This window comes from Strix uralensis, chromosome 3 (genome assembly GCF_047716275.1).
Source record: "Strix uralensis isolate ZFMK-TIS-50842 chromosome 3, bStrUra1, whole genome shotgun sequence".
Taxonomy (NCBI): Eukaryota; Metazoa; Chordata; class Aves; order Strigiformes; family Strigidae; genus Strix; species Strix uralensis.
The window spans coordinates 95,911,081-95,938,134 of record NC_133974.1 but is presented as its reverse complement, the minus strand read 5'-3'; the positions used below and the strand labels follow the sequence as shown (position 1 = coordinate 95,938,134).

General features: G+C 40.6%; 1 protein-coding gene across 5 annotated transcripts in view; it reads right to left on the bottom strand.

The window, feature by feature from the left end:
* Positions 1 to 27,054, bottom strand: part of DAAM2 (dishevelled associated activator of morphogenesis 2) — a 235,247-nt gene that overhangs the window by 85,904 nt on the left and 122,289 nt on the right. For all 5 annotated transcript variants that reach the window (XM_074863489.1, XM_074863488.1, XM_074863492.1 and 2 more), the window contains one exon: positions 12,770 to 12,859. In XM_074863489.1, the coding sequence (XP_074719590.1) occupies positions 12,770 to 12,859 (90 nt within the window). The remainder of the gene's footprint in view (positions 1 to 12,769; positions 12,860 to 27,054) is intronic.

Here is a 27,054-nt window from a genome sequence, read left to right as displayed (position 1 = left end):
TTTTTCTGTGACTGATTTACTGAATTTTCTTCACTTTAGGAGAACTTCAGCTTTCAGAGAAACATTTACCTGTTTATTAACACACTCTCCATCCTATTGGCTATGTCTCAGTTCAGAGCAGCCGAAGTTGCATAAATAAAAAGCACTTTCACGAAAAGACACAAAATGTGTTTAATCTGTTGTGGGATGAAATACTAACTCAGAAGTGGAGCTAAAATACACCTAAGCTTTTCAGACATTTACACCCCCAAAGAGCCAACCATGTCCCAAGAGATGCTAACTTTGAAACAGGGCAGACCATGGGACTGAGCCATTCACTAGACAGATGTGGTCAGTGCTCCATTTCTCAGACTCCATGACTAGCATTTCCACAAATATTCTCCGGGTTTGGGGGAGGGTGCTAAATCCAAGCCTTTTAAGCACAATTTATCCAGAGTGAGAAAAAGAAACATTACTTCTCTCCCTGGAATTGAGCTATTGATGTGCAGATAATAATCCTTCTGCCACAAAAGCAGTCTAATGTATAACTTATTAAAAGGGAATATTCATTTATTATCAGCTGGAGCATGCAACTGAGGAGTCCTAACTGTCTCTCATAAAGGTCAGGTACAGCCATACATGCTTCCAGTTCACTGGATTATGACACAGGAATATTTTACCTAACAGACCACAGGAAGTTTTTTTCTTGTTTTTGATTTTTTTTGCTTCATTTAGTCTGATCTCTGCCCTGCTGCCAGTAACTTGACAGACCTAATAATGACCTCTGATGATGGTTAGGAAAAGTCAAGGTCTTGAGATTATTATTTATATCACAAAATGCCTTATACTGCCAAACTGCAAAACTCACTGCCACAAAACATAATAAAGTCTAAAAGCATAAAAGTGAAAGAGGGATACATTTATGAAGGACAAGGATTCCTTCTTTGAAATCTTTTCATTATAATGAGAAGCTTCAATGCTGCTGAAATTCACCAACCTTTAAAAATTAAAATGGACTATCAGTCATTTCTGAAAGACGGTTTGCCCTACCACAGGCTGAAAAACTTTCCAATAAAGTTAAATATATGCTTTGTTTTAAACTGATAATTCCATCCATCACTCTTTTTGCTTCCCAAGCACCCATTGCTATAGCAGCTCTAAAAGTTGTATGTTGTATATACCCAATTTGTCATTTCCAACCTTTTCTAACACTCAAAACCACTTTAAATTAATTACTTTAATTGGTATCAGTGGAGATGAAGGCCATGCATTTACTTCTTATCTTCCAGAAAAGATGCCAGATCATTGCACACACACACACAGATACAGTTTCTCACTAAAAATGGACTGGAATACCATACCTGGCAGGTGGAAAGGTTGTCGGTGCAGTGTTATAAGCTGAAGAATATTTTTTTTTCTAAACCTCAGAATTCTCTACCACTGATTGTAATGAACTGTATAAGTAGTTTTTAAACCAAGCATAAGTTTTACAATAACCATGTCTGTCACAAGACTTACTATAAATTACTGATGGAGAGAATCCCATTTTAAGGAACTTTAAATTATAGCAGGGTTGTATAGTACACTTAGTTTTAAGAACCTTTCTTCTCTTTTCTCTTCTGTTGGCTTTTTATCATTCTCCTCAATACAGACTGATGTAAACTTGCTGCCAGCACTAACTGCATCAGCCTCCTCCTCATTTACAGATTGTACAACTGTGCTTGTCCCTCTTTAAACACATTTAGCCCTGCTGTAGGATGGGGATTCCACCATCACCAGGCATTAATTTATGGGTATAGGGCAGTGACCAAGAGTACAACTTGTCCTCTTGTACAGCTGGGGCCACACTGAATTATCCAGTACCTTCAGCCCTCAGGACAAAGCTTACTTGCCAAATTGAAGTCTACCGGTATTATGCATTGTTCCTCCACTGAACGTTTTACCTTTGTCAAAGAAGTTGATCTCTTGTTGAATATGTTCTCCTAAATCTGTTGCTACCTAAAGATCATTCTGTCCTATCAGCTGAAATCCATACTCATGTTTAAAACCTCTTATATGCTCTACTTTTCACAAGCCCCCAAACAAACAACTGACATTTTGCAGCTGATAAGTGTATAATCTAAATAATTGCCAAATAAGGCAATTAATTAATTTCCTGCACTTCCAATGAAGGAAGTACTCAGGAGCCTACCTTCACTCAGCCCATTCTGTATACTTCTTTTGGAGGTGAAGGGAAATATCCACTATGGAGGATCCTACCAGTCAGGAGGTCAGTTCATGATCATTCTACTCAGGGGTTCTTCAGGAGAAGACAAAATGTTTCTCATGGACACAGCCTTCTCTCCAGTTGCATGGCTGTGGACTTAGATTGTACTCCTGAACCACAGCTCTGCCCCCACAAACCTGTGGCAAGTTTGAGGTCAGGGTTGAGGTTCTGCAGTAATTCCTGTTGCAGGTGAAGCCAACAATCTGTCACTATCCCAACAAATCCTAAGCAGTAGCAGTGGGACATAGTCTATTGTTTCCTTAACATCCAAGCTCTGTGCATTATCCCTACTACTTTTTACTCTGTGTGATGTAAAAGTATTGCGCATACATTTTCATTCTAGCATTAGCCCTGTTAAGCTCACAGTCAACGTGCTGCAGCTACAGGAAGGGGCTTTTTCCTCACCCATTCAGCTTACCTTGTTCCCTTTCCAACAGCACTGTTTTCAACTGTATCCCTACCCCACCAGTATTTATGCCATTTGGACCATCTCTTTGCTCACTTCCTTTCCTCCTTCTCCTCCTGGCATTCTTTAGGCAGTGTGAAAAGCCACGGAAGAGCCCAGCCTGGGTTTCTGAGCCTCCTGTTTGCCACATGCCTGCACTGAAAGTTTATCTTTTTGTCCTACTCTGCTTATCTCCAACAAGCAACCACTTACAATCTTTACAAAATAAAATTAAGTTACCTACCATTCATGGCAATCACCCTGCATGTTGTTTGATGATGGGAATGAAATGTCACTAGCCATGCTTAAAGGCACACAGAACTACCTAGGACACACCTACCTAGAGCCAGAACAACTACCTAGGACAAGTGCTTCTGGGAGCACACACAGAATTTGTTAATGCCAAACTCTAAAAGGTTTCTCTTCACTGTCCACAACATGTCCACTGTCTGTTTTTCCAGTGACGTTGCTGCTTGCTCCAGTTCAGTTCTGCTCTGTGCCCTTTTACTAAGAGTGATGACAGTTGGACAGTCAGAGCAGCCACATATTTCCTATTTCTCTCCCTAATTTAACCCCAGCCACTATTGAAGAAACAGTAAAGTTAGGAGCTGTTGGATAAGTGAAGAAAGGGAATAAATACAGACTGAGAGGCCCAGGGCTTTTAAGTTGCTAACCCAATATTTGAGTGTATCATTCAGTTGCTTTGTCTCTCCCCTTTCCATAAGCTCAGGTAAAACTCTTTCCTTTCTCCCAGCCTTCATTTCTCTTGCCAATTACATCTGCAAAGTGTTTGAGATGCCAGGTGCCTTTCAACAGATGACTGAATATCATGGAAGACAATATGATTTTCACCTCAATTCAGGCGTGTGGCTGAAACTGTCACATCTGACTGTAATGAAAACTCAACAATTCTCCAGAACAATAGAAGGAACTTACTTTCTTTCTCTTCATGGTTGTCACTAGATCCTGGCAACAATTCTTTACTATGCCTGTTTCTAAACATTTCACTAAAAATATAGTGAATTCAGCAACTCTTCCTGCTCAGTATTCACTGGCTTTTGAAAGCCTAGTGAGCATTCAGTGAAATTCAGAATACAGAGAAGAGTGAGCCCTGGTCTGTGCCAAATCTGCTTCTCATGTACCAGAGAAATATGCTAGCTATTTACATATTCTTTGCTCTTGCTTATCCACACCTAAGACTAATCTGAATGGTGAGAACTGCATTGTACATAGTATATACTATTATTATTATCACATACCATCAGCAGGACTGACTCATACTTGGATTGTGGAGACCCAGAACTTTTGCAAGAGGACAGACAAGGACAGAACATAATCCAGTGGCAGCAACTAAATCACAGAATCAACATTTACACGTACCTCCCATACAGCAGAACTGGATTACTCACCATTATTTTTGTTCTTAAGTACAATAAATTACACCATTTTAGTAGTATGACAGCTGGATAAATGTTTGGGTTTTTTTTTTCTCTTATTATTTTATCTTTTTCTTTCCTCTCTTTTTTTTTTTTTTCTCATGGTAGGGTCAAATCTGCTCCCACTGAACTCTCCCAAACTCCCACAGAATGCAAGCCAAATGTGAAACACAGCATTAGACACGATGACGACAATTTTCCAATTATCACTGTATAAACTCAGGACTATTTTGGGCCTGATTTTTGAGAAGTGTTGAGTGTTAGCTTCAACTGAAGCACTAGTAGCACACCTGAAAAATGCAGAACTGCAAGATGGACACCAAAATTCTACATACTCAGAATATCTATAGCAAACACCATAGAAAGTTTACGGCATTTATTTCTTCAGCAGTCTGAACAAAAGAGCTGGGAAGGCATTTTCTAAGCAACAGCTAACCTTTCCTGTTGAAGAGAGAGAGAGAGGGAGAGGGAGGAAGAAACTAAAAATATTCCATGTTGTTCCCATGGCAGGGCGGGGAAGAGAAGACTTTTTCATTACACATAAATAAATATATAATTTCAAGGCCTTGACCCAAAATAACCTCTTATACCAAGATAAATAAATGTGTCTGTATATGTGTTAGCATTGCAGCATGGAAAACACAAATCAAGTAAAATGAACAATTTGAAAAAACTCCTTATCTCTTCTTATTTCTGCTACAATGTGGTCTGTTAGGTATCACGATTCCAAGCTGTAATAATGGTATATCAGCTGAACTGTGCAAGCATTTTTGCCTCCTTGACACCAAATTCATCCTTTAAACCACTATAAGAGTGACTCCAAGGAAAAAAAAATAAATTAAGAGGAGTCTCACATCTTTAAACCTACTATATTGTTCGGGTACTTGCTATAGAAAGGAAAAATAAGGAAAGGAAAATGGCCAATATTTCTTCTCGGGTATGGTGACCTACACAGGGAATAATGGGGTCAACATCAACAAATTTATACTTATGTGAGATGAGAAAAAATCCTAAGTTCATTGTATGGAACCATAAAAGTATGAGATAGTGTCTTATATGAATCTCAAGTTTTACTCTTCCGGTGAGAACACATTCTCTGCATTAAATGATGTAGAAGGAAATGCATATCATTTTAGGCTTTATTTTACACTGTATTAACCATCTTGCCCAAATTTGGGAGCTACTACTTCAGCCTTCAACACACATTAACAGGTGCCATTAATCAAAGAGCTCTTTCACACTGAAAAGACCCAAGCACACCACTAATCAGGAAATGTGTGCATCTGCTCCATTAGTGACACTCTTGCTGCATTTTGTGGTTTCCCAGTATGTCCTGTGCTTGTCATAGGCCAGAGTTTCTGAATTTACTGCTCTAAATCCTACTTGCATTTATCACAGTAATTTTTGAAGTCATGTGCCTGTCTTCTATACCTAGACTAAAGATACTGGAATGACCCAATGTCAGCATCAAGCTAACAAATCATCCCAAACATCTGAGCATGAAGTCATTCTGTTAACAGAAAAAGGAACAGATGCTGGTGGGAAAAGAGCAAGTTAACTCCACAATTGCTGGCATTTTCCAAACATCCAGCTGAAGGAATGCCGCGGTTTGCAAAGGGCAACATCCTCCCACTGTGTCTTACCAGTGTTATGAGATTTCCACTGAGCCATAGGCTAACTGCAAGCAAGTCTATTTTCAGAGAATTCATTTGAGAAATTCCACATTTCAGACTGTTTCACCAGCAGTCTCCTGAGCTAAGGAAGTCATGCAGTCACTCAGACCAAAAGCAACCATGGATCCCAGGCACTGGGAGGGAACCAAATAACGTTTTCTGCTACAGCCTATTTCAAGGAGTTGGTCTCATAGCAATAACACAAGAGTCAATAGGTTGCACAGAGCCTACTTTGTTGCCCCCTTTCTTTATAGGGCCATACAGCTGCTTTCCTAGTCTGATTCATGGTCAGCTCAGAGAATCACAAAACAATTTAGGATGGAACGGGCCTTGGGCAGAAGGGACCTGCTCAAAGCAGAGCTAATTTCAAAGTTAGATCAGGTTCTTCAGGTCATTGTCAAGGTTTGAATACTGAGCTAAATTAAAATGTTGTCTGAAGAGCTGAACTCCTGCCACAAACTTCTAAAGCACTGGTAGGAAGAGAAACAATTTTCTGATGCACCAAAGACTTCAGATAAAGTCTAAGTCAGCTCCAGTGTGGCTTTGGGTGGACTTTTCCCTGTGTCATCAGATATCCTCATCGTTTAGCCAGCAAGACACTTGCACTAGTCACTTCAAGTCCCACACAGCTTCTTCACCCTCCTGCTGTCTACTAACTGCTTTTGCTTTTAGACTATCACATCTGCTGTGAGGGTTACTGTGCATTTTTCAGACTTACCAGGGAAGAGAGGGTAGAAGCACCCACACACACACCCACCTGTACTCCCTCTAAACACTTCATGCAGAAAGTCACATCCAAGCCTCATTAAACTGGGACGCCTCACAAATGGCTTCTCAAATACTGCAGCACATCGTCTTGTGTGTTCATGTCTGCTGCTCCCAGATACAGTGGGTGGAATAACAACTCTAAAGAAGGGAACTTATAAGGGACACATTAAATGCTCCTTATAGCTATAAATCCAAAACCAAAACAGTTTAATATTGCAAATCAATAACAGACTCTAAGAGTATTTCAAAGAGGAAAAAATACTGCAAGAAGATAGAATTGAAAACAATACAACTTCAAACCACCCACTTCATTTATTATGAGACAACCACGTGCTTGGAACTCTTCAGAAAGGATGAACCCCAAAGGGCTTTCATAGCTCAGATCAGACAATACAAAACCAAAAACCCACACTCAGACAACACAATGGTGTGATCTTCATCTGGTATATTGTATCACTAAATGAGACCAGATGAAGATCCATTTTTTCTCTTCTTTAGGGAATATCTATCTTCCTCTGAATATCTCCATGTATATCTCCTACTTTAAAGTAGGAACCCAAAGAAATGAACACTTTCCTACAGCAAGAATTGCAGAACTCCTGTTTAAATACAACAGATGTAATGCAGCCTCCTGCTCTGAGAGCCTCCATATAAACCTTAAATGCAAAGACCTCAGGGTTTTGCAAGAAAAGCCGTGCCAGTTCAATTTAGCTAAGAAATAACTGCCTTTCCATCTTAACCAAGCTGAAACTACACTTCACAGTGCAAAAACACAGAACAGAGCAAGCCAAGAACAAACAGTAGGTGCAGGAACTTTCACTCTTCAGAAAGTTTTCCCCAAAGGCAAGGAGGACTCCAGGTTTTATATTTGCAACCATCCTCTGCTTCATATCTAGTAGGCTAAAGTAATTATATCAAAAGCTACAAAAGCAGCCTAGGTTCTGCCAGCAGAATTTTTTTTTTTTTTTTTTTATACACACACACACATATATGAATTTATATTATACATATGAATTAACTTTTATATTTATAGTTTTAACAGGAGGATGAATCCAAGGTATAAGGTGAATTGTACTCTCTGGAAGCTGGAACTTTAGCTGTGTTTCAAGCAGGGTTTATAGCAGTAATACAGCCTGGGTTTGGATTGGAAATTTTGCTTAGAGCTCTGCAAGAGTCTGAAGGTAGGCATGGGCATAGACGTGGAGGACAAAAGTATCTTACTCTATATCCAGCTGCACAATATCAAGCTATGCTTTTTATGGTGACATTTTGCTGACAATGCAAACCTCAAGGGCAAAGCTCAAACAGAAACTCTCAAAGAAAAAAAACCCCAAAGCCTGACATATAGGCATTATCTTCATTAATGTTAGACAGCCAGCAGGGAACCAAAGTGGGAGGTTGTGAAACTGAGCTGAAAATGGTACAAAAAGACTGCAGTAAAACTACTAAAAGTTAAAGTCTGACTAAGGCTAGGATTCCCCAGGGCATTCTAAAGCCTAATGTAGAGCTGGATGCAGCCTTCCCATTAGGAAAAGGGATCTGAACACAAAGTGATGCACCTGAACTGCAGCTTCACTGGTTTCAGCATTGACCTGTGACCTCAGTCCAAAGGATTCAGACTCCTAAGTGACTGTGTAATGCAGAAAAGTGCCTTCCACTCCATCCTTCCTGCTCCTTGTAATAAGCAATCCCAAGTCTGGAGACTTCACCACAAAATTCATTCCTACAGCAATACCTTAGAAAACAGATAGGTGCAGCAAGGAAAAGAACGAACAGTGCTTAAACTGAAAATACATTCAGATTTTTAAGACTGTATCTTGGAGGAGGAAAGACAGAGAGAGGAAGGAGGAAGGAAAAAAGTATGTTGTATGCAGCCAAGGCATACGTATATAGTGCAGGGAAAAGGTGTGAGAGGATGCATGGCCAGAACATTGCCACAGAGTTTCCTAACTTTGCTACTCTTTCTTTCAGGAAACGAGAAATATATTTATATATAAACGTAATAATGGCAAGTTCTTTGAAATTATACAACAATTTAGGTCAAAGACTTCTAGAACCAAAGCATTTCCCAACTCCTATTCTCATATCAGTTTAGATTTTTATTCATCAGGTAGATGAAAAATACAATTGACATATTAAAAAACCCCACAATTGCAGGGGATGGAATCATAAGGAAATCCTCTTTTCTGCATATTGGCTGTTACAACGTATAGTTCAGATAAATTTTCCTCAGAATTTTTAAAGCCCATTTTGCTATTGTGGAGAAGCCTTTCTCTAGATCTGTTTCCCATGATAGAAACGGTATAATCAATTTAAGGATTATAAGCATGTACTTTTTTTCAGATGTCATAAATGCCTCTTTCTGGAAAGTTGCAGTGTGCTGATTAATGCTTCACTACTTGAGTTTGAACAATCTCACTTGAGTAGGTAAAGGACAATCAACCCAAAGCAGCTATTCTAGGATACAACCAAGATCAGAAGAATAACATAGTTATTAGGATTGAGATTTTTGATGGTTTGGTTTGTTTGTTTGGGAGAAGCTGTATGATACAGCTGTCCAGTTTGGGAAGAGATTTGCTACCAATTTTTCCCTCAAAGAAACACAGAAGTTAAAAAAAAAACCAAAACAAACAAAACCAACAAAAAAACCCCACACAACACAACAAAAACAAACCACCAAAAAAAGAACCAAACATAACTTCTTCAACTCTGCAAAACGCATGTGCTTCCTACTAAAATCTGCTCAACTGAAGGTTTACAAATTAGTCTCTGGAGGCAGGAAAGGCCATAAAAAGAAAACAACTTGACTTGCTTTCCATTAGTAATAAGTCTAAGAGCTTGTAGGATTGTACAGAAGGCAATAAGCTATTGCCTGTACAATGAGGCCTCATTCTGAGAAACAGACTGCATCCAAAGCAACATGTGCCAAAGCAGTGCAATACCTGCATTTTCTACCCTTTTTGAGATCCAAATATGAGTTCATTTACAGATGAAATAATTGAGCTGACAACTTTTTATTTCCTTATCATTATTTGATTGGTATTTAATGAGACTATGTACTTTAGTACCAGCTCCTGGTAGAACAGCACTAAATAACAGCGGTTTTCTAAACCTTGACATCAGAAATTTACAAATAAATACATCTGAAAGCATGGTCTAGTGCTTGATCTAATTCTTGCAAAACATATAACTAGTAGGAAAATGAGATAATTTTACAGGAAGGAATTACAGAAGTTAATTATATGTTTTATGTAAATCTAAATTTCATCTGATGGTGAGACTTGAAGATTATCCTAAATAAAACCATAATAAAGTACCTGAACTGGGGGAGGATATAATCATTTTCATTCTGTCTACATATGGCTTTACTTATAACTCAATATGGTATCAGGGGAAGTTCATACTACAGAGAAAAAGGCTATCTAAAACATGTAGTACTGGTGTTTTGGCTAGAGGGTCAGGGTGCCATCAGTGGTTACTGATTAATGATACTTCTGATGCGAATTAAGACAATTGCATCTCTCATTGGCCACTCTGTACTGATTATGGCAAGGCAGAGGACAGCTGAAACTGAGAACACATAAATATTTTCCAGCAGAGCAGCCTTTATTCCTTGCAAATAGCTACTCCACAAATGAGAGTGAAGCATTCATTAACTCTGATAGCTGAAGCAACTCCTCTAGATCAAATAATTGGTGCTTTGGTTTTAGTACTAATGGTTTCAGAGATGAACCTACAATGGCCAAAAGTGACCAAAGCATGCATGGCTGTATAATACCGTGTGAACACTCCTCTGTAGATACCACCCAAAATCATGACGTTTCAATCCAGAACTGAATCTCCTTTGAGTACTGTGGAATGTTGATTGGCAAGCTGTGCCCCTGGAATATAACTTTAAATGCACGAGACATATGCACTCCATTTCTTCAGAAAGACTTGGTGTCAGAAACAGGTGGAATGAGTCTTATGATCCAGTAGTGACTTTCTGCTACCACATTGGGAACAAGTACCACAGAAGTTTATATCCAAAGTCTAACTGCCAAGATAAACAGACATTGCGCCTACAACACCTTCATTTCCGCAAGTGACATTCGTTTTCTTAACATAGTCCACTAATCTTGTTACCTCTGGAGCAAATCAGGAAGCTCTGACCTTCTGTTACTTTTAGACTAGAAATGGCACCTGAGATTAATGATTGCGAACAGTTGCCTCAACCTGCACTTTTGGACCTTCTAGTTCATAGTGTTTTCACTCGCCACATTACAAAGCACAGAGCTCTCGCTTCCCAGGAAACTCAGAGAACCCAACATCAGCAAGACAGAGCTCTCTGAGGGCCTGTCCTGGATGGCTGACAGCATTCCGCCAAGTGAGGAAGTGGGCCCTTTATGGCTAAAACTAGATTACAAATTCTTCAGGGAAGAGACAGCTTTCCTGTAAAGGGAAGCCTGCAACAAGCTTCTCTGTCACTGTAAAACCATGATAGGTGGATTAGATAGTAGGCTAGAGAGAGAGAGATGTCATCACCTATCATCTCACTGCCTGTGTGAGGGAAACAATGAATAACATTGGACAGTTAAGGTTTCAAGTAATTGAAAGTATCTACAATGTAATGAATAGACATCTGGCAACAGTATCCTGTTCCAGTTAGCACATCATTTTGGATAGCTGGAGTTCAGCTAACTGAGGCTGCACTATAAATGCATTATAAAGATTTTCCAGTACGCAGCTTCTTTAACTCTGAAGGTCTTCAAGATTCTTATATCAAATCCACTGATTAAAAAAGAAAAAAGGAAAAAAGTGTAATGTAGTGAATCCAACCAACATATTAAATACATTAAAGCCTGAATCTTCCTGCCAAGGCTGACTGGTCTGGGAGGTGGAATGTGTGGTTCTCCAAGACGGCTACAAATAGATCCTCTCCCACCAGAGATGAAAAAGCCAGCTGAGCTGGCCAGCAAAAATGTAAAGCAGATATTAATCACAGCAGCCTGCACCTTTCCTCCACTTGCAAGCTCTGTGTACCAGCAGGAAGAAGAACAGAGAGAGCACCAAAGACAAGCAAGCCTAGACTGCTCTTACGCACTTCCTGAATTATTGCTAGCTCAGAGGCACTGTAACTAATTTGTTGCTATTAACTTCCCTGTGTGATGCATTTCAACCAAAAGCAACACACATGCAAAGCACCCATCTGAATGGTTTGACTGAGGTTTTCTTTAATTACATGGTAAGAAAGCTAATTTTCCCCGCCCCCCCCAAAGAAAGAAAGGCAGCAAACACAAACTCAGAAGGACCATGATCAGGGTTTCAATCTGCCTTCTTCACTATTGAAATTTAAACCTCCTCTTCCATTCTGTTATGCAGACTCACATATAAAGACTCATCTCATAGCATGACTTGCACATTTGGGAAATAAAACTAACCAACAAATTCACCACACCTTTTTCCCCTAACATTTATTGTTAATGAATACATGCTATTGGGACTATCTCTGTTGCTGACTGTCTATTTCTCTTCTAGAGCAGCAAAACTTTTCCACCACACCACTCCTGCAGGAATTCCTCTTTTACAAGTTTCACAACAATGATACAACTTGTCAGTTCACTTGGCTATCATTCTGCCAAGGACAAAATACCCAGTGTGATATATCAGCCTCTGATTTAGTGCCCATCTCACCAGTTTGTCAGAAATTTGAATACCTTGAATGGAGAAGCATTACATAGGAATTGATAGGAGCAGGTCTTCTTCACTTTCTAGTGGAATACCGGAACATTTCCTACAAGCTCTGGAAGACCTTGAACTACCAAGTTTTAAGACATCTCTATTATTATGTATTTTACAGATGTTTGAAGACATTCTGAAGGATTTCAGTAATACATTTTCTATTTTAAGCAACCTACAAAAGTTTTAAAAAATTCCTTAACACATTTCCATGATAGCTTTTCTTCCAGCTCAAAGAAAAAAACATGTAAAAGATTCAAAATGGGACAACGTATGTTTTTACCTTGTTAACATTCTCTTCAGAAATCATACAAGCATACACTACTTATAAGAAAGTTGTGCCATATTCACGCTGATAAAAATCCTTACATCACTTAATCATGTTCTTGAGTAAACACGTCATTCAAATCTAGATGTATATCAGTAATTATATATGCACACAGAATTTATTGGTGAGCTATTTCAATCAGGACAACAGTAGTACCTTCTTTTTGCTGCAGTAAATTTGCCATTTCTTCTCTGGAGGGAGTGCAAACATAGCCTCTCTGTTCTTGTCTGTGAGATCCAATTCATCCTGTAGATTGTGAAAAAGAAAAACAGAAAAAAAAAAGTCAATAGCTGCATTGGTAACTTCTAATAAGTTGAGAGGAATCTGGACGGGGTATGTTGACTAGCCTTCAATCAAAAGGCAGAGGACTTATTGGCTTCCAAAGACTCCAAAGATTATTGGCTTCATAATTTTTACCCTGCTATTGTGAGTTCTCCCTGTCAGAGTAGAACCTGTGAAGAGAGGCAGTCTGAACAACTCTCTTGTCAAACTTTCATTACTAATAATTATTCAAGGATGGAAAAGATCACATGAACTGCATGAACTGAAAAACTCAAAGCACTGTCTTACGTGACACAGACACTCCTTACAACTCTTAGAGAAAGGCTAAAAATTCAACACACCTTTTTCCTGGCCTGCAGTACCAGCTTGGTCTTCCATAGAGGGAGAACAGTAAAATCACCATATCTTTAAACAAAGGTCATCAGAGAGTTGTCTAGTGGCAGTAATGTCAGCAGCAACCTACAGGTTGAAACGCTTGTCCAGATGTTTGTCCTCTGAACCACACAGTCCCCAGCAAAAGAAAACCAACATTTCAGACATAAAGGACATTATCTCCACACAGCGTCATATCAGGTTGACCAGACCAGCAAATTCAGTCTCTATTTAAAGAAAAGGGAGTTCAGTGGAACACACCTTTTTAGAGACTAGCCAACCTTACATTTGTAAAATGAAGGATAATTCTGTAATCTGAAACTGACTCCCAACTGTGACAAGCTCCCTCTGGATACACCACCAAATTTCCCAGCTTCATTTTCTCTTCTGTAAAAAGTGGATAACAATAGACTGTCTTCCTATACAAAGTGTCTTTAAAATAACCAAAGCAGAGACTGCTACTTGTTCTGTGTTTATTCAGCACTGACCAGAACAGGACTCCAATCACAGCTGCCAGTTTCAGGTGCTAATGGGTATTAAACAAATAAGAATGGTCTTCACAGCAAGCAGCCTGCAGGAGCAGGGACAAACAAAAATGTCTAGATGACAGTTTCAGCCATATAAAGACAAGCTTCCAATAATGTTTCAATGAATCAATTTTGGCAGGGTTTTTTTCCTATATATTTGGAAGTGTTTGGAGAAGGAAGTGTCCAGGGGTTCAATATCAAGATGACATTGCAGCACTAAGAACGCTGCACATGCAGATTCTGGCACCCACACTAACCTAGCCCAGGCAGAGACAATACCTCTTTAACTCAGCCCAACAATGGCTCATTTGGAAAGCATTCAGGGCTGGGAAACTTGTGAAAACAGTGAGCTAAATTGCACACTGAGCCTGGTAGCGGCTGCTGACAGATTTAAAAGTCCATAGAGATTTCAGCTGCAAAAAGGTACAAAAGAAATGTGAACAGTAACAAGGCGAGGTCAGTGCCAGCAGCCCAAGGTAGAAGCTGGAGGGTTTTTTTAAAGAAGAAAATGTTTAAAGGCAAAGAAAACCCTGAAAAATTTTAGCTGTGCAAAAAGAGTGCAAACCATGTGGAAATGTTTAGGGTGCGTTTCCAAACAAGGGGGCAGCCAAGCGAGGCAAGGAGTTTTATCCTTGCTATACACATTTAGAAAGCTCAGGCCAGGATCACATTCTTGGGGGGAGAGGGAGAGTGAAACGACATGTAAGGTCTTAAGACAAGCAAAGGAATGCTGTTGGAGGTCAAGCATGTGGGAGGGAAAGGAGGGGCAGACAGGGAATCAGAAATGCCAGGTTGGGAAGAACCACCAAAGAGGCCAGAATACACATCTGAAATGAGCTGGCTGGGCTCAGCTAAATTCTTAGAAAAATTAAGGTTGTTTTATTGAACTGCTTAATGATCTTAGCCTTTTTTTCTTCTTTCTTGCCTTTTTTTTTTTTTTTTTTTTTTTAATAATGAGCAACTAACTTGGTTTTCTAATCCATACTGCTCTTTCTGGAGTCTGGTGGCAGATCAGACAAGCAGCAAAGTCTCTTCCCAAAAACTGTGCACGAAACCGAATAATGACTCAACCAATATAGTTCAAGACAACCACTTCATCAAAATAAGGTTCTTATTGAGTAAAATCACCCAGAAGGCAGGATGCTGACACTTAGCAGCTTCTAGACACTGCCCTGGACATTGACAGTATCAGGGACATAAAAAGCACTCTGCCTTCAATGAGGCAATAAGAATATGCAACTTCCAGTCATGTAATTTTGCATCCTGACAGTATGACATTCTTTTAAGGACAGAGCTTAGAAAGGTACTTGGAAAGGATGGAAGATCCAGTTGGAACAAAGTGCATCCATACCCTACTTTACTGTAACTCAGGAGGGTAGATTAATCCAGAACATTAGAACTCGTCACGTTAGCTCAGGTAACATAGTAACAAGGAAACTGCTCAGGGCTCCAGGCATAAGGTGATCACCAGAGGCAGACCCAAACACACCTGACTAGAAAATAGCACACGGAGGATAGATTACCCTTCTTTTTGAAACAGCTAGTGTTTGTCTTCTTCAGGAGGCAAAACGCTGTGTTCTAACCCAAAAGTCAGATGGACAGGTAGCAAGCATGAATATTCAGCATGGAGACACCTTCTCCAGAATACAAAGCAGCAGTCAAGCTTTTCAACACCCTTTCCTGAAGTTAGTCTTCAGCAAGTGTGCTCCTTCACTAAGAGGGAGAGAGGAATGAGAGGAACTGAAGTCCCTACATGACTCCCTCTACCTGTACCATTAATCAAATCCCATCCTATAAAGAACCAAGAAATCCCTGCAAAATACAAGAGACATGAACCCTTCTTCTGGAACCCTCCAAATAATCTTACCTCTCCCATTCCCATCCCCTTTCTATAGAAGATCAGAAGACCACTGTGACTGCATAGGAAACACCTGGATCAGGCACACCATTTTCCTGTTCTGACTCAGGATCCTAATGGCACATAAGGAAACTTTGTGCCTTGGAGGGAAGCAGGAGGAACATCAGAAAAAATAAATTTAAGAAGTGTAATTTGGTCCATGAATAGGTCATTCTGACCCAACAACAGAGGCAGATCTGCCAGTATGTAGAACTTCAGACCCTACAGTTAGCTCAGTGACAGCAAGCATCTATTGAAAGAGGAAGGAATTGCAGAGGTTGGTAGTAAAGGGGAAGAACTACAAACTCTGAATGCAGTCATCAACACTGGGGTTGGAGCCAGGCTAAGGAAGACGACGTGACCGAATACCCAGGGAGCAAATGTAATGGGCAAGAAAAAAGGGTCGGTCAGAACAAAGCGGTGAAAACACCCTTCTCCATCACCTGTGCCAATTTCCTAACAGAAATGTAGTAACTCCTCTTCTATGCCTTGGATAGGCAGCGCAGTTCCAGCATTTCATGCCAGCATGACCCTGCACAATGGAGCTCAGCCTCCTGGCTCTTAAAAATACTTGAAGCTACAAGTGTTCTCATGAAACACAGATTAAAAAGACATTTGCCAGGCTGGCCTGAGGGAGATGTAAAGTACCTCCAGTTAATATTCCCTTACAGTTCTCTCCTTTATCTATTTCCTATTTTATTTTATTTACTGAGAGAGGAATATGTTCAGTTAATTTCACTTTCATGCGGGCGTTTTTTTTTTTTTTTACTTACACAGACTGAATTTCAATGATAAAACATTTAAAATGTACTGGAGCTGGATTTGAGGTTCAAATATTTCCAGTCCAGTTCTCAGGCCAAAAGGGAAGATGGCCTCCATTCAAAATGGCTACAACCCAAGGAAATAAGAGACAGAGAGAAAGAAAGGGAACAAGAAGGAAGAACGGGTAGGAAACATAAAACCAGTATTTTGTGGGATTTAAAACCACATTATGTCCCTTGTTTTTGGGAACATTCATCAAAGTGTGAAAGCTAGATTTGATGCTGGGTAGCCATCAGCTTCATAATGATATCACTCAAAGCCCCAGAAGAGCTTAACAGAAAAGCATTTCTCACCTAGACTGGGCAGCACTTTTCTTAGTGACATGAAATAAAATATTGAGAAAAATAATATTTTGAAAATGTAGAAGAGTGGTTCAGTTGGACAGAGAACCACTAAAGCAAGAACCTTTAATACATACCAACATGCCCGTCTATCTAAAGGGGAACCTTTAATGCCTACCAGAATACCTGTACTGAAATGTGTATTGCACATCTACCATTCAGTCACCTGTGGAAAGGTGGGACAGAGTCATAGGATAGTTGTTCCTTCACCAGTATATTTCACTTGGCCTTGCAAGACGACTTACACAGTCCATAGGAATTTTGGAATTTAAATGGGGAAAACCTGAAATAGTTTGAAGGGCAAACTTAGTAAGATACTTAAAGACATAATGAGACTTCCCATTTACTACATACCAATGCTGAAGCCACAGCAGGGATAGGATGGAAACCTCAAGACTGTAAGTACACAGAGAGTATCAGGGTTTCAGGGCTCCAGCACCTCTTAGCTTCAAGTCAGAATGCTGGAGACCAAAAGCCCCAAATTTGGTTCTCCAGGAATATTTGGATACTCACAGAAGATTCCTCAGTTGCAGTTTCTCATTCTACTTGTTACAGTTCCACTGGCTGCTGGACCTCCTGGTCACCAGGGATCTTCCCACTGACTTAAGGTCAGACAGTTGCTTTATTTTGTAAAAGACAAAAAAACAACCCAAAACAAATCAACTAACCTTCAGAGGCTGGTGGGGTTGGTTTTTTGGGGTTGGGGTTTTTTTTTTGGCTGTTGGTTTTTTGGTTTTGTTTTGTCTTTGTAGAAGTTTAATGGATCGTGCATAGCATTTCCAGCATGATGAAATACAAAATTCTGACATGATATGTTTTATTTACTGCAGGCAATAACTTAATACAAATATAACACATATTTTGCCAAGAAGAGGAGGAGATTTTGTTATCATGTTTAGTTGGATGCTTGTCTTGTTTCATCAATTTCTTATCACTTCAGCTACAGATAGTTAAGTTACACTTTTAATTTTTGTCTGTAGGTCGCAGTCTCTCTTACAGTGCTCTTGAAAGCACATCCTTTCTAGGAGCATCCAGCCCAGGCCTGTGTTTCACATTTAATGTCTTTTTTTATCACTGAGAGAAGTTAGTGACATCTAAAAGCATATTCTGATTTTTCAACTGTTTATTTCTGCCTATAAACATATTCAGGCAATTATTAAAGAATTATTAAAGAATGAAATCCTTTTACCATCCCCAGAGGGAATAGCTTTGGCATGAAATCAATCCTTATTTTACACCACAGAATTCAACACCGGCAAATAGGCTTCATCACTTCTGCTGTTCAAAGATGCCTATTTTGACTGTCTGGTTACAGCTCTATTGCACTGTTAGGTTCTTTAGCAGCAAATACGTATTCAGGTAAAAAGACAACCAGGTCTCAACATCAACAGGCACCACAGGAACCAAATCTTCAGATGACAAAAACTGGCAAAGCTCCTCAGAAATGTTAAATTTTACTCTCCCTTGTTAAACTCAAAATGGAAATTTAAGAACCTCCAGAACAGATGAGACTGTCAGTTATCTGACCTGTGCCCAGAACCAAAAGCTTCAGAGGGCTGTGCAAAAGCCCTGCAAGTACAAAGCCACAGAGCAAACTCTCTATGTGGTCAAATGCTTCCCAACTCCCTGCCGCAAAAAACTGGCTGATTCTGTGAGGCAGGTGAGTTAGTTAATGTCCCTTTCAAGATGAGGATAGCACTGGTATTTGAAAATACCTTTTTGCACAGCTCCAAAGTTTTCCTTTTGCTCAGTCACACCAGCATTATCCTCCATGATTTGAAGACTCTTTATTTGAATAGCTTGCTTTCATACTCACCTCAAAAATTTAGGTTACAAGGGTACATTCATTTTTACATTATGACCTTGCCCTGTATGAATTTTAGTTAAATGCACTGTTCTTATCTTGCCTTCCTGTTCACATCCCCATTTTTTTCCCCTTTCTCTTGCACATACCTACCTTTTCTTTTTCTCCCTCGCTAATCTTCTTTTCATTCTCTTTGACCTTTTTTCCTGTCATGCAAAATGCACTCTCCCTTATCCATCTCATCAATCATTCTCTCTCAGTCTCTTGACAGCAAAAAACCCAACCAAGTTACAAAATGAAGTGTAATACACTGTTTCCAGTATAAGAAATTCCCTGTACAGTAGGATACCTGTTGCCTCAGGTTCTCCAAGGTCATTTATATAGATGTCTGTCACCAATTCCCCAAAAGGGCCATACTCCAGTTCCACTGATGCTCCCAAGTGGCACAGCACAGCTGACAGCCTTATGCCCTGGATGAATTTATTTAAATCTTGTACAAAATAAACGGTGATTATGACACACCATGGGAATCCCTCCAGCATCCACTGGCAGGCCCTAGAGAAGGTTCATGTTCATGTGCAATCACTTTGAGGGAATAGTTGATGGTGGGTTAATCAATGCTGAAGTACAACTCAAGCTGACATGAGATAAATGGCACTGACATGTCTGCGACTGTAGAAGAAGGGGAAGCAGTAGAAAGAGATCAGGGAGGAGGTTGTCAGCAGCATGCTACAAGCCTTTGCAATAGAAACTCCAATCCAGCATAACTATTATAGCTTTAACAAGTGAACTGAGTAGGGCCACACTGCTAACATGTGATACACATTGCCTGAAAGCTACATTTTTTTATTAACAACAGACACAGGAACCCTTATTTTTCAGTTCATGCTGCCTACGCCAGGTTCTGCTGGCAAATAAAAACCAGGTTAGTCTGGTGGCTCATGTTCGAGCTGTGCCTCTGTCCACCAGGGAGGGAGGTTGGGGAGGAGCGGAGACGCTTTCATCTCATCACAGGTCCGGAAATGTGTCCAAAAAGCAGCAAGAGATGACTACAGTGAGTGAATAAAAAAAATCAATCTTTTTCAGATCCCCATCTCTTTGAATGCATCCTTCAAGTAGGAGATAAACCTTCCCTATTTAATCACTGTGTCCACCTCCAGGGGACAGTATAGGATTGTTCCCCTACAGTTTTCCTTCCATTGCTTTGTTCTATCCAGCTCACCAGGCTGACATGTAAGAGGCAGCCTGCTGGAAGAGTGAGCATTTCCAATACTGAGGAGGTCGATAAGGCATTCTGAAAGACTGCCTGTTCAAACTGTCAGTGAATGAGGTTCATTCAACTGCACAAACTGCCTACACTGACATACAAACTGGAGCAATGAGCCATGCAAAAAAAGTACTGCTCAGCAAAACTCCCTAAAAAAAGAGAAACATTTCACAGGCTTTACCTAATATGCAACTGCAAACACTGGAGTGTGATTGAAGCAAGCATCGAGAGCAGTGAAACAGAGCCTCCTTCTCTAGACAACAACCAGTTCGCATCCCTACTTTCTCAGGGCTGTGCCTGACACAACTGCATGGCTGTACCCACAGCAGAACTTGGTGGCAGATGCTCTTTCAACAGGCAACAGCACTACGACCCACACAGCTAGCACATCTCCAGATGAAGCTCATTGGTTAAAAGTTCCCACTCGGGCATCCAATTCTACTGATAACCCACGAAGAAAAAAAAGCAAAACAACCCCCAAAATAAACCCTCCCCTCCCCTCAAGCTCTTCCATCTCATCCTAACCTTGGAATTAAAAGCAGCCTTCGTAAAGCTCACAGAAACAACACACAACATGAGGCTGGAGAGTAACATTTTGATCAGTTTTCCAATTGATAAGAATTAGGTGGATCAATGCAAAACATTACTGGGTTTCAATTCATTTGCATACACGTTCTATGTGTATGTGCAGATACGTATGCCAATCATAGTTTACATACACAAGAAGTATATACATAAGACGTATCACATAACATCTGCCCATACCTACAAAGTTTTATCATTTGCGCATGACTAAACCACTGTGCACACACGAGTTGCTCACATAGCCTGCTACATCGGAAGCAATGTTTACATTTCAGCTACTGCCACAGATCTGACTGTAGAGCAGAAAAGCAGACAAACAAAAGGCTGTGATTCCCATTATACTCTTTTTTCCTTCTTGCTTTTTCAGAAAGTTGCAGCTTTGAAACCCCTTCAATACTAGGGGCCCAAATCTCTTGATTCTCAGTCATAATAGTACACAATAGAAAGGACCTGATATTTACATACTGGAAGATGCATTTCTCTTCTAGCCAGCACCAAAGTTATTCATTCTTAAGGCTCGGCAGCAAAGTAAGACTTTCATCCATCAAGGGCACTGCTTTTTGGCAGAGAAATTTATCTCAAAGTCAATTAACATCTCTCCCACCTCACCCCCAAACGCACACCCACCCCCCACCATACAGCTTTCTTTTTTCCTCCTTAATCATTGGTTAATTGCTTCTTTGCTTCCTGGAGAAGAGCTAAATCCTGTCTCTCTTCTACTCCTCAAAGCTCTCTGTGACCTGACAGCATACAAGTACATATAACCAGCAAGGCCTATTGTGGCAGTCCCCTTTCACAGGCCACTAGAAGCAGCATCCACTGTTCATTTTTCTGCCCTTCACAGGCAAACTGCATGCATGAGACAATAATCTGCTGGCCAAATAGAATGAGGAAAGCCAGTACCTGCTTATGCAACAATACACACAGATGTTTAGAGAGAGATATCATGACTTAGATACACATTCTCATATGCAGGGCTAGAATACAGGCAAAGCAAGAGGGATGATCCATCGATATGGGTGGGCATATAAGGGCAATAATGCAAACAGTTGACTATCATCACTGCTCTTTCTGTTAAGGTGGTCTGCATACCCATGTCAGTGAATTGGAACGAGCCCAATGAAAGGGATGAGCATGAAAATCGAATAGTCAGGCTCACATCTAATCTAAATCACTGATGCTGCAGTTTAAGTCTATTACTTCCAGCCCTATCAACCACAGACATGATGAGCAGATTTTTTCCTTCCTCTTGAAAACAGTTTTCAAGCCTATTAAAGGCTGTTGTAACGTCCCTCCTCAGTTGTCTTTCTTTAGGCTAAACAAGCCCAGCTCTTTCAGGCTTTCTTAGAGGTCATGTCCCCTAGACCTCTCATTCCTCTTCTAATTGACTTCCGGGCTCTCCCCAGTCAAAGTACATCTTTCTTGAAGTGCACTGTTCAAAAGTGGGGACAGTGTTCCAGCTGAGACCTTACCAATGCTGAATGCAAGGATTATTTCATGCATCTGCCAGACTGCATTCCTGGTTACATATTCCATGAAGACAATGACCTTTTTTTTTTTTTTAAATAAAAAACCTCAAAACCTGCATGACTTATGTTGACTCCCGATCCATTATAATCCCTAGTTTCTTCTCTGAAGAAGTGTATGCACCTGGCTGCTTCCCATACTGAATTACGACTCGCTCCTAAACGCAGCATGTTTTAACTGTCTCCATTGAATCCCATCCTTTCTCACACAATTTCTCCATCTTCTTTTAACCTTATCATTTAACATATCCACAGCGTTTACAGCCTAGTGACATCTGGGAAGTTAATAGATAGGCTCTGTATTCCACTATCCAGTCAATTAAAGGAAAACACCAAACAGAAGTGAAGTCATTAAATCTCCACTTGATATATCTTTACACTGTGACAGGTTGCAAGTCCTCCAGGGCATTTACCTCCACATTCTGATTATACACAGTATATCAAATACCCCTCTCAAACAGAGCTTCTAGTATCACCATATGTAACTCTAAATAACAATAAAATCTGCTGTTTCAGCGCAGTGCCAATTCCTTGCCCCTCATTTCCTTTCCTTCTCCTCCCCTCATTTCCCCCTCCCTTCCCCCTCCCTGTGCCAGGGTTCGTTTTTCATGCCAAGGTCCTTTAGATGAGACCTTGTATGGGAAGGTAGGGGTGGGAAAGGTTATTAGGAAATTGCCGTCTAAACTGCTACCTTTCCGGCTTCCCCGCCCTCTCCCTCCCTACAAAGTCTCCTCTGTTCTGTTTTAATACTAATGAGTTCAGAGGAGGTTCTTAGGCTGGAGCAATTCACAGCTTGGACTGTGCCAAAGCACACAGGCACACACCTCTCTGATCACTTCCTGCCCAAACACAGTCGAGCTGGCTCAACCCTCAAAATGCAGGCTGGGAATTGCTGCTGCGGCCCTGTGCCAAAGGCAGGCTGAATTTCCAGGGGCGTCGGTGCCACCTACTCCTCTCCGCCCAGTTTTATCCTCTTGTGTGCATCCTATTTGCCATATGACCCTATGGAGCAAAACAAGGGTAAGTCAGAGCTTGGCTGACCTTTAAATCTCTGATAAAATATTACGTAAAAGGGCAGGAGGAACCAAGAGGTCAGTTAAGATTTTAATGAGCAAAATTAACTTCTTATCAAGCTTTGGTTGTGCAGATCAGATACACATGCTCAAACTTATGTACAGGGTAAACTCAAAGGAACTCCAATAAATCAACATCATTTCTGGCATGAGTTCAGGTTTACACTGACAGAAGTAAAACCAGAAGCTGGCTTTAGTTCTCTTGCTCTCTGAATTATTACTCCAGATTTAGTAGTGCAAACCAGAGATCAGAATGTCCCTAACTCCATTAAACTGAGTGGAATTACTCTGGATTTACACCAGTACAAAATATTAATAAAATTACCTGCTTTAAATTGTAACAGAGACTAAACCTCATGGCTAGACAGCCTATAACACAGGCTTGCTCTAGTTTACAGCATAGCTTTCAGACACAGAATAGACTGAGCAGTCTATCAGTCCCCTTTTCACTAACTGTTAACTTCTACTCCAATAAATGGAGATGAGCTGTATTTACTACTAATCAGTCCAGACCAGCTAGAACACCCACATACGAAGCTTCTGTTATCTCCTCTGGGGTGAGGTGGAGGGCAATTCCGCAATGCTCTTCCCTCATATAAACCAAGTATTTCCATAGTCAAACACTGAAGGCATGACAGTATATTTGGTTATTCATTCACACCCTGTCCTGTCTCATCGCTTAAGTATTCTGATAATCAGAACAGCAACTACTGCACTGACATCACTAGGCATAAGAAACCAGCAGCCAAGATATTTTTCTCTAAATGTTTCTATGAAAGAAATTATCAGAAACTTTCACAAAATACAGCAAAAGGAATAAGAGAAGGATGAGCATTTGCCTTGCAGAAGGAACTCATCTCCTAACAACAAATCGTAATTACATTTACTATCTGGTTAATGTAGAGGGCAACAACTTTACACCGACCGACAAACTCATCCAGCTGTTGCTCTCTGTGCAAAATGTAATGCTGAAACACAGCCACTAAAGCAATCCCAATGGATTTTCCATGACTCAGGGATCTCCCTGGATACCTTCCAAACTGGGAAACTTCAATCTGTTTTCCCCTTGTAATTTCCTTTGGAGAAGTTATTCATCAAACCTCCACCTAGTAAACCATTGCATAACATTGTTGTGCACACTGCTAAATTCTTTTCAGAGGGTGTTTGTGTTATTAGTCTGGGCAGCCTTTCCCTTTATGTGGTCTACAAACGATGGGAAACTGCAAAATTAAAAGATGCCCTTAAGTGTTTTTAATATAGAAAAGCATAGAATATACAGATGTTGACTAGGGCCTTTTGTATACAGCACTGGGTCCACATGTGAAAGAAAGGAGAGTCTGCCCAGGAAGGCTGTAGAGTCTTGTATCAGATTCTCCCTAAAAAAAAAAGAACAAGCAGATAAGAGCAGGGCAATATCTGTGACAGGAGGCAGTAGAGATTTGCTCCCAAGATCTTCAGATACAATACTTTTTGCCATGGGAAGACTCCTGTACTAACTATGACCTACACGTGCTTCATCTTTTCAGTACCTTTTCAATCTGGCTACAATTCTGTACTAAAACTGGTTTAAGAACTCCCTGTTTCACACCAGGTAAACAAACTCACAAATGCATGAAATGAATTGTTTATAAGCTTGCAAAGGTACCTAGGAAAAAGATGTAATGCTCTTGAAATGTTTCCTCCCAGCAAGCTTGCAGACTTTTTAATTTACTGAAAATGAGGTACCTAGCATTAAAAGCTTGGGGTCAGTGGTGTTCCAGTGCCAGGTGGAAGGCATCTGTCTGTACTTCCTTCGGACAAAATGTGCCAGAGACAGAGCAGCTGTGGAGGCTGCCTGGTGCTATGAGTGACAGGAGAGGCACCTTCTGACACTTGCCTTCCCTGTGCTGCTCTCCCACCCGGTGCTGAAGGGATAAGCAGAAGTGCCAGTCATCTGTATACAGTGACACCACGAGCTCCCCTTTACTCAGTGCAGAGGAAGGTGCCAAGAAACTGCTGACCTGAAAACCTTGTACCCTAAAAAGGTGCTGCTCCATCCACCCAGCCTCACCTGTGGCACCCTGTGCTCCCCATTTTGGAGTCTTGCAGAGCAGGCACATGAAAGAAAAGGCCATTTCCCTCCAACACTGGAAGAGCCATCCCAGATTACCTTAGCTGTTTCCCCTGAATGATAAACAACCTTGAGCACTGTTTGAAGACACAGTCTACCTACAGAAGGACACAGAGGCATGACCCTTTCCTCCACTCTCCTTCAGGCTATATGATACACTATCTGAGCAATGATTATATCTGATATAAATTGCTACTACATGAGCAAATACAGTCAATTTGAGTCAACACATTAAACAGATGATCCATCATGATTGTTATCTACTTCTCCATTCAATTATCTTATTTTGTTAACAGTTCCTCCTAAACCCCAGTGTCGTGGTTTAATCCCAGCCAGCAACTAAACACCAGGCAGCCACTTGCTCACTCTTCACCACCCCTGGCCCCCTGGTGGGATGAGGAGGAGAATCAAAAAAAGAAGTAAAACTTGTGGGTTGAGATAAGAACCATTTAATAATTGAAATAAAATAATAGTAATAATAATAGCAATGAAAATGAATATAATAAAAAAGAGAGAAATAAAACCTAAGAAAAGACAAGTGATGCACAACACAATTGCTCACCACTCACTGACCGATGTCCAGCCAGTTCCCCAGCAATTATTGGCCCCTCCTGGCCAACTCCCCCCAAGTTATATACTAGGCATGACATCCTATGGGATGGAACATCCCTTTGGTTAGTTTGGGTTAGCTGTCCTGTCTATGCCGCCTCTCAGCTTCCCATGTACCTGCTTGCTGGCAGAGCATGGGAAACTGAAATGTCCTTGACTTAGGCTAAGTGCTACTTATGGACAAATAAAACATCAGTGTGTTATCAACCTTATTCTCATACCAAACACAGCACTGTACTAGGAAGAAAATTAACTCTATCCCAGACAAAACCAGCATACCCAGCTACACTTGACCTCAGCAGGGGTAACTCCTACCCTGCAAAACACTTTTAATCTCATCCTCTTTCACTACTTTTCCTCCTCACTGGAAAATTTCACTGCTTCCCCAGCTTAAGGTGGTTACTTTTACATTGTTATTTTGTTATAAATTTTATAAGGTCTTCATCATCACAGGGACCTGGCTCCCCCCTTCTCGCTCAAATTAGGCTAAATGACAAATCATACCTCCTACAACATCTCAGATCTGACCCTTCTTCTATGAGCTGCAGAAGAAACTGACAATCGTCATTCAACCTCCCTTCATCAATGTGCAAGCTCTCTCCCCAAAAGCATAGCCAAAAGATCATCTTGGCCTAGCATTCATCCCATATCACCTCCATCTCTGCTCTCCTATCTTTGCTCTCCCTTCAGCACCACAACTACTTCATTTCTTGTGTCTTTTTCTTCAATGCTTTGGAAAACTTTGTCCCTCCTTATTGCAATCTCCTGTCCAGTTACAATCTGGCTATCATGTTTTTTGTATGATGTAGTACTTCCTTCTGCCATTTCTCCCAGATGTATCTCCAGGTAGTATCTTCTGATCCCAAATGACCCTTCTGACCTGATCCATAATAGTCTCCCACCTCCCATCAGTAGACCAAATCTAGACTTGAATATCCTCTCTACAAGGTGAGGAATAAGGTCTTAATAGATATGTAAGTCATCTAATACAGCTCTGAACAATGTAAGACACTAATAAAGACAAGTAAAGAAAGGATAGAAACTGCAGAAGGGCAGGAATCGTACTCAGAGAAGCCACTTCAAAGCGGTGGAGAAATAGAACATCCCTGTACTGCTGCTGCTGGCTCTTTTTCTACTGGAGAGGGCAGAAACTTTAAGTCAGCAGGCATCAGAGTGGCAGGAACTATATGAGAATGCTAGTTCAATTCTAGAAGGAAGGCAGGAAA